Raw genomic sequence first — 14,757 nt, forward strand, 5'->3', positions numbered from 1 at the left:
CCCAGTCTGTTTCATGGTGATAATGACACTGCACACAACTCCCAGTCTGTTACACGGTGATACTGACACTGCACATTCCTCCCAGTCTGTTACACGGTGATACTGACACTGCACACATCTCCCAGTCTGTTACATGGTGATACTGACACTGCATATTCCTCCCAGTCTGTTTCACTGTGATACTGACACTGCATATTCCTCCCAGTCTGTTTCACAGTGATACTGACACTGCACACACCTCCCAGTCTGCTTTACAGTGATACTGACACTGCACACTCCTCCCAGTCTGTTTCACTGTGATACTGACACGACACACTCCTCCCAGTCAGTTACATGGTGATACTGACACTGCACACTCCTCCCAGTCTGTTACACGGTGATACTGACACTGCACACTCCTCCCAGTCTGATTTACAGTGATACTGACAATGCACACTCCTCCCAGTCTGTTACACGGTGATACTGACACTGCACACTCCTCCCAGTCTGTTTCAGAGTGATACCGACACTGCACACATCTCCCAGTCTGTTACATAGTGATACTGACACTGCACATTCCTCCCAGTCTGTTTCACTCTGATACTGACACTGCACACTCCTCCCAGTCTGTTACACAGTGATACTGACACTGCACACACCTCCCAGTCTGTTACATGGTGATACTGACGCTGCACACTCCTCCCAGTCTGTTACGGAGTGATACTGACACTGCACACTCCTCCCAGTCTGTTTCAGAGTGATACTGACACTGCACACTCCTCCCAGTCTGTAACACGGTGATACTGACACTGCACACATCTCCCAGTCTGTTACACAGTGATACTGACACTGCACACATCTCCCAGTCTGTTACATGGTGATACTGACACTGCACATTCCTCCCAGTCTGTTTCACTGTGATACTGACACTGCACACTCCTCCCAGACTGTTTCACTGTGATACTGACACTGTACACTCCTACCAGTCTGTTTTACAGTGATACTGACACTGCACACACCTCCCAGTCTGTTACATAGTGATACTGACACTGCATATTCCTCCCAGTCTGTTTCACTGTGATACTGACACTGCACACATCTCCCAGTCTGTTACACAGTGATACTGACACTGCATATTCCTCCCAGTCTGTTTCACTGTGATACTGACACTGCACACTCCTCCCAGTCTGTTACACAGTGATACTGACACTGCACACTCCTCCCAGTCTGTTTCACTGTGATTCTGACACTGCACACTCCTCCCAGTCTGTTTCACTGTGATACTGACACTGTACACTCCTCCCAGTCTGTTTTACAGTGATACTGACACTGCACACACCTCCCAGTCTGTTACACAGTGATACTGACACTGCACACTCCTCCCAGTCTGTTTCACTGTGATACTGACACTGCACACTCCTCCCAGTCTGTTACACGGTGATACTGACACTGCACACTCCTCCCAGTCTGTTTCACTGTGATACTGACACTGTACACTCCTCCCAGTCTGTTACACAGTGATACTGACACTGCACACTCCTCCCAGTCTGTTTCACTGTGATACTGACACTGCACACACCTCCTAGTCTGTTTCACAGTGATACTGACACTGCACACTCCTCCCAGTCTGTTTCACAGTGATACTGACACTGCACACACCTCCCAGTCTGTTACACAGTGATACTGACACTGCACACACCTCCCAGTCTGTTACACAGTGATACTGACACTGCACACTCCTCCCAGTCTGTTACACAGTGATACTGACACTGCACACACCTCCTAGTCTGTTTCACAGTGATACTGACACTGTACACTCCTCCCAATCTGTTACGGAGTGATACTGACACTGCACACTCCTCCCAGTCTGTTTCACAGTGATACTGACACCGCACATTCCTCCCAGTCTATTACACGGTGATACTGACACATCACATTCCTCCCAGTCTGTTCCACGGTGATACTGACACTGCACACACCTCCCAGTCTGTAACACGGTGATACTGACAGTGCACACTCCTCCCAGTCTGTTACATGGTGATACTGACACTGCATATTCCTCCCAGTCTGTTTCACTGTGATACTGACACTGCACACTCCTCCCAGTCTGTTACACAGTGATACTGACACTGCACACTCCTCCCAGTCTGCTTTACAGTGATACTGACACTGCACACTCCTCCCAGTCTGTTACACAGTGATACTGACACTGCACACTCCTCCTAGTCTGTTTCACTGTGATACTGACACAACACACTCCTCCCAGTCTGTAACATGGTGATACTGACACTGCACACATCTCCCAGTCTGTTACATGGTGATACTGACACTGCACATTCCTCCCAGTCTGTTTCACTGTGATACTGACACTGCACACTCCTCCCAGTCTGTTACACAGTGATACTGACACTGCACACTCCTAGACTACTTCTCAACCATGTCGACTTGCTGCTTGGTCCTCCTTCTCCAATTATTTAAAAGTCTGAACACATTTGTAAGAGCAGTGTCCATTGACTTTCAGTCCAAATGCTTGGGAGAGCATCAGAGGAAATTTGGGAGTGTTTATAATATCACAAACATTTCAACTTTTGTTGCTTTAAAATCTCTCATTCCATCGTATGATGGAGTTGCGATAGGAAAGTTGAATCCAGTGCACCTTTTTTGGATCACCTGCGAATGAACTAAGCCAAAGCATTAGCAGTGCCATAGCTTTATCCCTGATCTCAAATTGCATTTTAAGAAAACTTCTGAAACTGTATGAGGTCATGATGTGTACATATTTACATTGGAATATTTGACATAGATCATTTAGGAATATGTTGGTATATTTTCTCACATTTCAGGACTACATAGAAAACAAAACCATAACCAAACATGCACAAACCTGAATTTAAACAAATAAAATGGATAGAATATGGATGAATTTTATATTAGATATTACAAAATTAATTTTGAGAAACTTTAGATGCTTGTGGCAAAATGGATTGTTACCTGTGTTAATTTTTTTTAAAAAAATTATTGTCATAGCAGATAGATGTCCATCAGTTTGAGTTTGATGGTTTCTGTTGTTGACTAGTGAATTGGAGGGTTGGAATGACTTACAAATGCAGACATCTTAGAGTGTTGCTGAGAGATAGCTGTTTTTCCCCATTAGACAGCTGGCTGGTTGAGGTGTTCTATTTAATCCACACAGTGGGGCACTTATTCTTTTAGACCTGTGGAGCTCTCCTGGTCACACAACAAGATTTTCTACAGACTACTTTCAAATAAAGGGTGGTTGCTGTTTTTAACAACAGACCTCTAATGGACCTCCTAAATGGGGAAGACTTTCATCTGATAGACTCAGATTCATAATGGTAATTCTTAGAGATAAGCACTGAGGTAGTCAACATGCAACTCTAGATTACCAGTTCTATGGCTGAGTTAATTAAATTTCCTTGCCAGTTTGACAAGTGAAATCTGACTGATTCTTTATGTCGTAGTTGTGGTGAACAGCTATCTTCAGAGACATGAAAAGTTGCATCATTCTCACTCAGCATTTTGGGGAGTGGAGGGAAAGTATATCTGTGTCACAACTGTCTGCTCTTTGTTCACTTAGTTCATGCGATTAGGACCATTTGTTTGTTCCAAGCATGTGTCTCAATCAATAACAGTGCTAATCCTCCCCATCATACGTAAAGAGAGAAGTATTCATGTGATTTCACTCTACGTTGTAATAGGAAGTAGGTAATTCATAATTCTTGTGTCAATTTTAGTGTTTGGAGTTAATATTTGACAGTAGAAAATGGGATAAGTTCATTTGAAGTACTTTTAAAGTCTAGCACACTTAAAAGGTTAAGATTGTGTTGCTTTGAGAAGTTAACAGCTGACAGTTAAAGAAGGTGATACCTATTTCGTTTAATGGAATTAGAATAGAAGAGATGGAGCTACAAAGTCAGCTGGAGACTTACTCAGCTGGAGATGTAATATCTGGAAATCTTGCATTTAGAGCTAAGTTAGGTTTCAAGCATTACATTGACCCCAAATGTCATGCTAAGGAACCTGGAGCAGGCTATGTTGCCATGGATATGGGTACAGCTTAATCACATTTTTTTGTTTCAGTTTATCTTCGGGTATGTTTGGTTGCAGTTTAGAACTGGCAGGGTGCTGAAGCAGATGTGGTTAGGCAGCACACATTCTTCTGTTAGCAGACTCCAAGCAATTAGAACAGGAAAAGTCCATGAAAGCTGTTGATAGTTCAGTGCAGATCAGCTATGGCCTTACTGAATCGAAACAGACTCAATAGATCATATGGATAACCTTTGCTCATATATCCTATGATCTTACACAACTGACAATAAATGTGATGGGACCCCACAGTAGCAGCTGAGAAATACTTGAGCTCAGGGGTAGTTGCTGCCTTGTGAAGGTAACTATCTGCAAAAAAGCTATTGAGCAGATTATAAAGTACAGTCTGTGGAGTCTGGAAATTGAACTGTCTGGACATAAACAGTAATTGAGGCAGTCTGTAAAGCAGCAGCTCCAAGTCCGAGCACAATGGGATCTTGATCAGATGGGCCAATGAACTGAGGAGTGGCAGATGGAGTTTACTTTAGATAAATATGAGGTACTGCATTTTGGAAAAGCAAATCAGGCAGGACTTATACATTTAATGGTAAGATCCTAGGGAGTGTTTCTGAACAAAGAGACCTTAGAGGGCATAGTTCCTTGAAAATGGAGTTGCAGGCAGATAGGATAGTGAAGAAGGCATTTGATATGGTTGTCTTTATTGGTCAGTGATTGAGTATAGGAGTTGGGAGGTCATGTTGCGTCTGTTCAGGACATTGGTTAGGCCACTTTTGGAATACTGCGTACAATTCTGTCTCCCTCCTATAGTAAGGATGTTGTGAAATTTGAAAGAGTTCAGTAAAGATTTACAGGATGTTGCCAGGTTTGAAGGGTCTGAAGTATAGCACGTGGCTGAATAGGCTGGGACTATATTCCCTAGAGCTTTGGAGGCTGAGGGATGACCTTGTAGAGGTTTATAAAATCATGAGGGGCATGGACCAGGTAAATAGACAAGGTCTTTTCCCTGGGTGGGAAAGACTAAAACTAGAGGGCATAGGTTTAATGTGAGAGGGGAAAGATCTAAAAGGGACCTAAAGGGCAACTTTTCCAAGCAGAGGGTGGAATGAGCTGCCAGAGGAAGTGGAGGAGGCTGGTACAATTATAACATTTAAAAAGGATTTGGATGGGTATATGAACAGAAAGGATTTAGAGGCAAATGCTGGTAAATGGGGCTAGATTTATATAGAGTATCTGATCGGCATGGACGAGTTGGACAGAAGGGTTTGTTTCCATGCTGTAAATCTCTATGACTCTTGGTTGTTTTGAGAGATAGGTCCATGGCTTAAAGCTGTTAATGAGCCACACACCTTTTGGCGTTTTAGCAGCCATTAAGGCTTAATGACTGCAGGTCAAATTTTCCAGGCCTTGGGAAACTCAGCAACTGAACAGAGATAAGGAGGAACAGATTCCTGGGTTTGTTCAGGGTTGTTTGTGATTTCCAATTTCCTCCCTCAATCACTTCAAACCTACACCCATTATGAGCGGCATGGTGGCTCAGTGGTTAGCACTGCTGTCCCACAGCACCAGGGTTCCAGCTTCGATTCCAGCCTCGGGCGACTGTCTGTGTGGAGTTTGCACGTTCTCCCCGTGTCTGTGTGGGTTTCCTCCGGGTGCTTCGGTTTCCTCCCATAGTCCAGAGATGTGCAGGTCAGATGAATTGGCCATGCTAAATTGCCCATAGTGTTAGGTGCATTAGTCAGAGGGAAATAGGTCTGGGTGGGTTACTCTTCAGAGGGTTGGTGTGGACTTGTTGGGCAAAGGGCCTGTTTCCACACTATAGCAAATTGAATCGAATATAAACTCCTCACAATCTCTACACAACCTCCCCACCCTGACCCCATACTGTCCTGCTGACCCATAATTGTGCTTCTGATCCACCAACTCCTAATAACTCTTCCTCACTCTCTCCTTCAATCCATGTCTACTCCTCCTCACCCCAGACTCATGAACTACCCCCACAATCTTCCTCGTAACGTTGTCTTTCCCCCCCTCAGTGCACAATCCCTCCCCAAACCTTCTGTTCACCCAGAATCACGGGTGACACGGTGACACGGTTGGCACTGCTGCCTCATAGTGCCAGGGAACTGGGTTCAGGCAACTGTCTGTGTGCAGTTTACACCTTCTCCCCGTGTCTGCTTGGTTTCCTCTGGGTGCTCCGGTTTCCTCTCACAATCACAAGGATGTGCAGGTTGGGTGAATTGGCCATGCTAAATTGCCCATAGTGTTCAGGGGTGTGTAGGTTAGGTACATTAATCAGGGTAAATATAGGGTAGGGGAATGGGTCTGGGTGAGCTACTCTTCAGAGGTTCAGTATGAACTTGTTGGGCCAAAGGGCCTGTTTCCATACTGTAGGAATTCTAATTCTAATTCTAATTCTCATCAGTATCAAACTGTTTATTTTTGTCAGTCAGCAATTAACTAGTGAGTGGGTGCCAGATAATGGTGAAAGGAATGTGTGCACCATATTGTAATGATCAAGCTGTTGATCTGTAAATCTCTTCAGGAATTTGAAGAATTTGATATAAAACACATGAATGTTTCTGGAATGGCCTTATTGTATCTTTTGTTCTTTTAAGTTAGAAACATAGAAATATGGAAAATAACCACAGGAATAGGCCATTTGGCCCTTTAGGCCCACTCTATCATTCAATGTGATCATAACTGATCATTCAATTCAATATCCTATTCCCACTTTCATCCCCCATACCCTCCAATCCCTTTAGCCTAAGAAATATATTCATCTCCTTCTTAAAAGCTTTCATATATATAAAGTGTGCAGTCAGGTGGATTGGCTATGCTAAATTGCCCATAGTAATCAGAGATGTGCTAGGTGGATTAGCCATGGGAAATGCAGGCTTAAGAGATAGAGTAGGAGGATGGCCCTGGGGTGGATGCTTTTTGGAGAGTCAGTGCCTACTTGATGGGCTGAATGTCCTTTATCTGTACTGTAGAGTTTTTATAATTCTATATGTAATATTAAATATTATAGAGGCTATCTTAAAATAGTTTTGTTGTTGATCACTCTTCAATTTGGAGATTGTCTTTTCTGTTTCAGTTTTCGCTTTAGCGCTTCTACTGAAGATCATTTCCCACCTTCACTAGCACCCAGGTGGACAAATACTTGTGTGGCAATGTTCATGCTGTAAAAAAACAGACTGCTGTTTTTATTTAATCCCAGTTCTTGATGTACAAAATCTGACATCAGAGGTATATAGATGGATAGGGAAGACTTGAAAGAGTGGGAGGCCATTAGACAGGTCAGGTGAGAAAAATAGGAATGAAGATCTTAGGGGGGGCCTTACAGACCACTGCATAAATCAGGCAATGTTATAGAAAGGGATTGGGAGATAGTTAAGGAGAACATATCAGAAATTCAGACCGATTGGTGGATGGGGAAACAAACAAAACTAATACTCAGGTAAATAATTTGAACAATTTTCCATATTTATCACTGTCACATACTTTTCAGCTACTGAGTATGACAGTCTGTAACTCTTCCATTAGATTTGTGACCATTGGCATTATTGTGCCACCCATTTCTGCCAGAAGTCAAATACCCCTGAGAACTGGCAGTGTCCCATTTCCAAACTGCTTCTGGTAAAATCAGAGGAAATTGTTTGAGACACATTGGGATCAAGTTAGATATTTTAAATTCTAAGACCTCTTCTGACTATCTCAAGCAGGTCTAAAATTCCTCCCATTTCCCTTTCTAAAATAAATGTATACTAAGTTCAGCATTTCTTGCTTACCTCCAGCAGAAATCCTTAATAGCCTGACTGAGATTAGGAATTTACCATATAATATTGACCAGTAAAGTACCGACTTCAGTACTTATTAATGAATTAATTTTTCTAAATAAGCACCGAAATCTCTATGGCAATAATCAGCTTCTTTTATTTCCGGACTCTGTAGAATATTTTATCAAAAGTAAGAAATTATCTCAAAACAAAACTTTGAAGTATGATTGCTACAATGTGCTTACAGGAGGCCATCTAGTGTTCAGTTAATAAGATACAAGTGTCATCGCGAGTGTTTATTAGGAACTGAGCTATGTTGTGACAGATAACATCCAACAGTTAAATGATAATCGCTGAATGTAAAATATGCATGATTTCCGCTAATGATGTGTAAATCATAAGGTGTAAGAAATATATTTCTTCAGCATAATGTGCAAAATACTAGGTTTTACTTAGTTTTAAGTTTCTGTCTGCCTGAAAGACACAATATTTGTCAGAATAATACAGCATTGTTGGAAAAATTGAAAAGCACATACAACCTTGAATTATTTAAGTTAAATTGATCTATTTTCAGAAAGGTAATAACTGGTTTGAAATAAACAGGTTGCTTAGATTTTGTGTAGATGAATTTGGTACAAACGTATGTGTCCAAATGATAAATCATTGACAGACATTTTCAGCTTATTTAAAGTAATTGATTATACGTAATCTAAACTACTGTCTTTCTCTGAGAGTAGTTGCTAGCATCTCAAACATTTAATGTATTTGTCTAATAAATTAAGATTGTGTTTATTTTTTCTTTTAAAAATCACAATTTCTTTCTAATGTCATAACTGATTTTAAGTATAAACATCTATAGAAGTAGCAAGAGCAGTTGAAGAGAATGAAATACCAGTATTTCTTTTAATAGCTTGGATCCCTGACATGAGTAGGGAATAAATATTAATGGTTATTTCTTGTTCCAGGGCTGTGACAGGAGTTGACAGTGACCCTGATTTAGTTCACATGGAAATTCAGGACAAGAGTGGAGGTAAAGATTAGATAATCACCCTGGGCATGCTGTCAGGATATATCTGCATGTTGTACACTGACCCAGTGATGTGTTGCATTAAATACTGTTCTTAGGAAGTCATTCTTAATGACCCAAGGGTCATTGGACTTGAAACATCAGCTGTGTTTCTTTCTCCACAGATTCTGCCAGACCTGCTGAATTTCTCCAGTATTTTCTATTTCTGCTTTAACTATGATCTCTATTTAATATTTACCCAACAAATCATTAGTATAATGTACAGTACGCAACTGAGTTTTCCCAGTACTTTCTGCTTTTATTTCAGATCTCCAGCATCCACGGTATTTTGCATTTATCATAGTTACAAGTAATGGGCTATAAATATGTGCTTGAATTGAATCAAAAATCCATTCAATTTAAATTTGGTGTGAGTACAAAGTTGAAAATAGCAAATTTTATATATGCTTTCCTTTTTAACTGAGAAATTCAATTTTATTGATGAGCCTCAAAATTATACAGCATAAATATTAGAGTTCAAATATTATAGATAGAAAGTCAACTTGATGGGTGAAATGGTATTCTCTTATATCACAATGTCTCCAGCAGCTTAATGCATTTGAATAAGAATATACTTCACACTATTTTAATGAAGCTATTTAATTATCATGTGTGTATGTTAATTTTAATTCAGCTTCATTTCAAAATGTTTTTGGTTTCATTGGCTATGTCTAATATAATGTTTTGTAAAACATAACTTTCTGGAACAAGTTTTTTTAAAAATTTGGGCTGCCAGTAATCTCCAGGCTCTCTGCTTCTACTCTCACAATTTCCCCAAACACTGGAAAATGTTCAGTGGAGACAACAGGAGTCTTTCCCACTGGTTATACAGCTAGTGAAAGACCTAGCATATCCTTTCAGGAATGCCTGCCACACTAAAAACTGATCCAGAACTTAACTTGGAAGCAGCTGGCCTTTGCTTGGATCATGGATGAGGAGGGTAAGCCTCCTGCCTGCTAATACATTCTGCCCAGTCAGATGCAACAACACTTCATTGTTTAATGCTGTTAGCTCTGCAACTCTCCAAGACTCAGTATCAACAAGCTTAGATAATTGGGATGGGGTTTGTGGGAGAGGAAAGTTCCAAAAAGGGATTAGTTCATTATGTTTTCATGTCTGGGCCAGTCTTCAGGCTTATTCGTAAAATTTTACAGTATTTATTCGACTTCATATGAAATGTGATCGTACATTGTAAACTTAGAGCAGGCTCTGTCTTATGGTTAACATTAGTTAACATTAAGCTAACTTCTTCACTGTTTGTCTCCTCTATTTTCTGAGTTTCGTTTCGAGAGTTTTACTCTGGTGTGTTTTGAAGAGTTGTAACTCCATCCACTTGAGATAGTCATACAATGATGTGTCACTTTGTGGTATCACAGCAAGGTGGCTATAGGTCCAAATGTACTATGCAACATGGTATGTCGTGATTCTCAGCAGCATCTAACTGGCTGCTTCTTGATCAGGTACTGGGTGCATTTCAAAGGGTTCTCATCTATCCTCCTACCCCCGCCTTCGCCCCCCATCACCTCTCACCATAGAAGCCTGCAAACAAATGTGCTAGGACTTTCATTTTGTGCTGCTTACATGGTGACTGCCATGTCCACTTGGGGCAGCATAAGGACCTTAAATACACACTGCTTGCCTGCCTCGGGACCTCAGTTGGATAGAGACAGCATTCATTGGCTTTTCTGCCACAGCCATAATTGGGGCAGTGGTGGGAAGACCTTGGAGGCCCATCCATTATCTTTCTGCCTGTTTAAATGACCCTGCCACATTAAATTCTGCCCATTGGATTTCTAGTCTCACTCACACCTCTAGATATTGCAAAATGCAGAGCAACAAGAAAAAAAGGTAATCAGTGATAAAATATCAGAGCCCTGCCTATATTTACCAGATGTCTGGTCAAGGACGAAAAGAAGCACTTCAGGAAGTGTTTGCTAGTCCTCAGTCATGGTGGATACATAGGAGGATTTAATGCTGCATGAAAAAAGTAACCTTAAAGGGAATTTGTAAAAAGAAAACAAGTATAAAAATCTAGCAATAAAGACTGTATGATGTAACTGTCATTTATGACAATCTTATGTTCAACTTAATACTGTCATGAACAGACACAAACAGAGAAACGAAACAGTTCACTAAGGGCTTTCCTGAGTTCCACTTAAAAGTGAATATTCTATAAGAAGCAAATATAAGCATTTGCCACTGTCAGTACTGGCTACCATTGTAATCCTGAATTGTTTGCTATCTTATGCTAGCATTACTGGCTTGCTAACCTGTTCACACAGATCCCAATATTCTTGGAAAATCCATTCCCAAAAATGAAAGCAAATATTTGAGTTTTAAACAACTGAACATATAGTGTAAAGTGCAGGCATGTCTTTATATTGTTTGAGTGGTATTCACCCACATTGTTCATTCTGTTGCAGCAGTCCACCAGAAGTTGTTTGATTCTGTACAGGATCACCTAAAAGAAAACATTAATCACTAAAAGCACGCTCCACTGTTTGGAGACTTGATTAGTGAACTGTTACTTAACACTACTGAGATGAGGTTCTAACTACTTTGTTGCTTTAAACAACTCAGCAACAGTATTTTCTACTTGGGGATTGTTGAGGAATGTAGCCTCATGCTGATTAAAATGACCCAAATTGCATTGAGGTTAAAACTAAAAGTACATCCTTTTGAGGTAATTATGGTTGGCAGTTGTTTTGATTTGGCTATTAGCATTTTTATTAACTATAGCTACTTCTGAAAAGTAATGGATTTGATGATTAGCTATTACATAAGTGATGAATATTGTTATATTTGTAATTATTGGAGAGAAAAGCCAAGTGGTGCCTTTTAGGGTAATTGCAATGAGCAGATTATTTTGTGTAGATGGAGAACAAATATTATTAGTCTGGGCAAGTGAAAATGATTAATGCAGTGCAGTGTTTGTAAGATGTTTGGGCGCTTATGCATGCTGGAAATCTGCATCTATAATACACATTTCAAGTTTCAGTCAGCAAAGCTGCCACATGACAGATTTGCTTCTGGGTGCACATACACTGCCAATGAAATATTGCACTGCTATTTCTCTGTCATAAAGTTACAATTTCCATTAACCATAAGTCATTTGTGACGATGTTGTCATCTTGATTAGATTAGATTACTTACAGTGTGGAAACAGGCCCTTCGGCCCAACAAGTCCACACCGACCCACCAAAGCGTAACCCACCCATTCCTGTACATTTACTCCTTTACCTAACACTATAGGCAATTTAGCATGGCCAATTAACCTGGCGTGCACATCTTTGGACTGTGAGAGGAAACCGGAGCACCCGGAGGAAACCCACGCAGACACGGGGTGAACGTGCAAACTCCACACAGTCAGTCGCCTAAGTCAGGAATTGAACCCGGGTCTCTGGTGCTGTGAGGCAGCAGTGCTAACCGCTGTGCCACCGTAATCCCTTTATATGAGAAAGAAGAAGTCTACGATTGTGTGCTTGGGATTTTAGGTTAGCAAACTGTGAAATGCATGCTCCTGTTTCTTATTACAAAAGTCACTTTTACTTGGTCATTTCTGTTTGGAAATGGTTATTAAATCTCTGTGTTATGTGCAAGAAAAATATCTACCATAGGTATCATCTGTGATCAATCAGAATCTTTCTCACTAAGTACAAGGTCACTTCTCTGTTTCCTGAAGCACAAGGGGGAAACAAGGTGCTAAAAACCATCAGTCTTTTGGTCATATATATTGAGGTAATCTGAGCTAAGGGCTTTGAAGCTGAATTGAGAAATATTTTGTTCTCTTGCTGCTTTGCACAGCAGGTTTTAAGTTTGATAGCAACAGGCATGTTTTTTTCTGCAGTAATTATTTATTGAGAGGTACTGATCTTTTTTTCTCACAGACTTTCTTTATGTCACCTGCCACCTTGAAAACTGCACTGAGAAAGCACTGAAAACGCATTTCTCTGGAAATATAGATCAGAATTCGTTGCTTGTCAATGATGACTACATTTTCATTCAGGTAATTAATTCACATAATAATTCATTTCCCAAGACTTATTTGTACACAGAATCCATTATAAAGGAGATAAATAGGCAGCAATTACAGCAGACTGGGTAAGCGGCCTTTACTTGTAGCCGAAATAAAATTTAATTGTGGTGACGTTCACCTTTAGGTAAATTGATTATTGCAGTAAGTACAGAGTTTAATAAACAGATGCATATTGTTCTGTGGACAGATCAACTTCTCAGAGATCAGGGTTGCACAGCTTTGAACTCCCCTGAGATCAGCAGTGTGCAACACTAGGTTTCTTTTAAGTTAAGTAACCAGAATCTGAACCCAGTGGAGGAGTCTTTCAAATACTGGTTTTCAATAAAATCCATAAAAAAGCCAAAAATTAACAAGTGGAAATGGATGTTTCAGTACACAAGTACTTTCTGATGTTTTTACATAGGCTGTGTGTCCATTTATTTAAAATTGAACTATACAATTATAGATCCAATGATGTTTATGGTACCTCCAGTTACAATTTTGAGGTACTACTGGATGGAGCATGCACTGTCAATACTCTTCCCATTTCTATCAGTGTTGATGGGAGTAACCAGTAATTATTCAAGGCCGACTAATGTGCGGCCCTGCACAGTGTCACCCCTATGCCTTGTTCCCCAGCTACACTTCTCAAACTATCAATAAAGGCAACTCATTGTCTGGTTTGGCTCCTGCAAGTTGTCTCTTGGGCACCTAAGTTGTTGCGTCCCTCTTTAATTTTTCTTTATACATCAGTGACTTGAAATCTGGAATTGCCTTAGTTTTCTTGATTGTATCTAAATCCATACAGCCTCAGTATAAATCGTTAAGTATATTGGCTACAATTTAACTCCATAGTCTGTATGGTCCCACTGTTACTTCATGCAGTGACACAGAAATTCATTAGACTGATAAATGTCTATATTATGCCCCATCATATTTTTTTTCTGTTTTTAAGAACTGTTACCATGTATTAAAATTATACTTCTAACACTTGATCAATTACTACGCCCATATCTTTTTTCCTTGCTTACCTCTCTGAAATATCCTTTTGTAAATGTTGTCTATTATTTTAAGATAAATATATTTTGTCGCACAGCGAGCAATATTAACCCCTATTTGATATTAACCTTCAATATCTAGAGAGCTTTCTTTATTTGGTTTCGTAAAAATTCAGATTTCTCTATATTGCATTATTTTATCAACTGGCTGGTAACGCCTTCACTTAAACCATATGTGAATATTCTGATTGGGAAATATTCTTGGTCTGATATCTGAGGGTGTTTTGGTGCTCACAGTTTTTTGGTTCAAACTATTAGCGTTGCTCTTCGTTTGGCCAACACTTTATTCAATTCAGATTGTGGTTTTTCAAGGCTGCAAAAGTTTTAATTGTAGTTGCAAAATTTTTTTTCCCGTGACTTTTGTAAAAATATTTATAGTTGTCATTTATTACTTAATGTGTTGTATCCTCCACTCAAGTTAATTTGTTAGCCATGACCTGTGTTTCCACAGTCCATGTGAAATTGTTTGTCTTTTAAGTACTTTCTTGATGATAGATTGATGTTTTTGGTACATCAACTCAGCAGGCATTTCAATTTTAGGACTAGTGCATCCATTTTGATAGATTAGACGACTGGCTATTTAATCAGCAATAACAAATTTCATCCACTTTCCTCTTAATTATATTTATTCTGACTCTTTTATATTTCTTGATTCTGTCTATTAAATTGTGTTGTCTAATGAATATTCAGGTCATAAAGTCAGAGTTTCTACAGCACAGACAAAAAGAGACTGTTTGGCCCATCATGTTCACATTGGTCATCAAATATTGAACTATTCTCATTTCATTTTCCAGC

General features: G+C 40.0%; 1 protein-coding gene across 4 annotated transcripts in view; it reads left to right on the forward strand.

Moving 5' to 3' along the window:
• Positions 1-14,757, forward strand: part of sorcs2 (sortilin-related VPS10 domain containing receptor 2) — a 668,617-nt gene that overhangs the window by 500,356 nt on the left and 153,504 nt on the right. For all 4 annotated transcript variants that reach the window (XM_072576855.1, XM_072576671.1, XM_072576763.1 and 1 more), the window contains 2 exons: positions 8,789-8,853; positions 12,777-12,895. In XM_072576855.1, coding sequence (XP_072432956.1) covers positions 8,789-8,853; positions 12,777-12,895 — 184 coding nt within the window. The remainder of the gene's footprint in view (positions 1-8,788; positions 8,854-12,776; positions 12,896-14,757) is intronic.

The sequence above is a fragment of the Chiloscyllium punctatum genome, chromosome 1, assembly GCF_047496795.1.
Source record: "Chiloscyllium punctatum isolate Juve2018m chromosome 1, sChiPun1.3, whole genome shotgun sequence".
Classification (NCBI taxonomy): domain Eukaryota; kingdom Metazoa; phylum Chordata; class Chondrichthyes; order Orectolobiformes; family Hemiscylliidae; genus Chiloscyllium; species Chiloscyllium punctatum.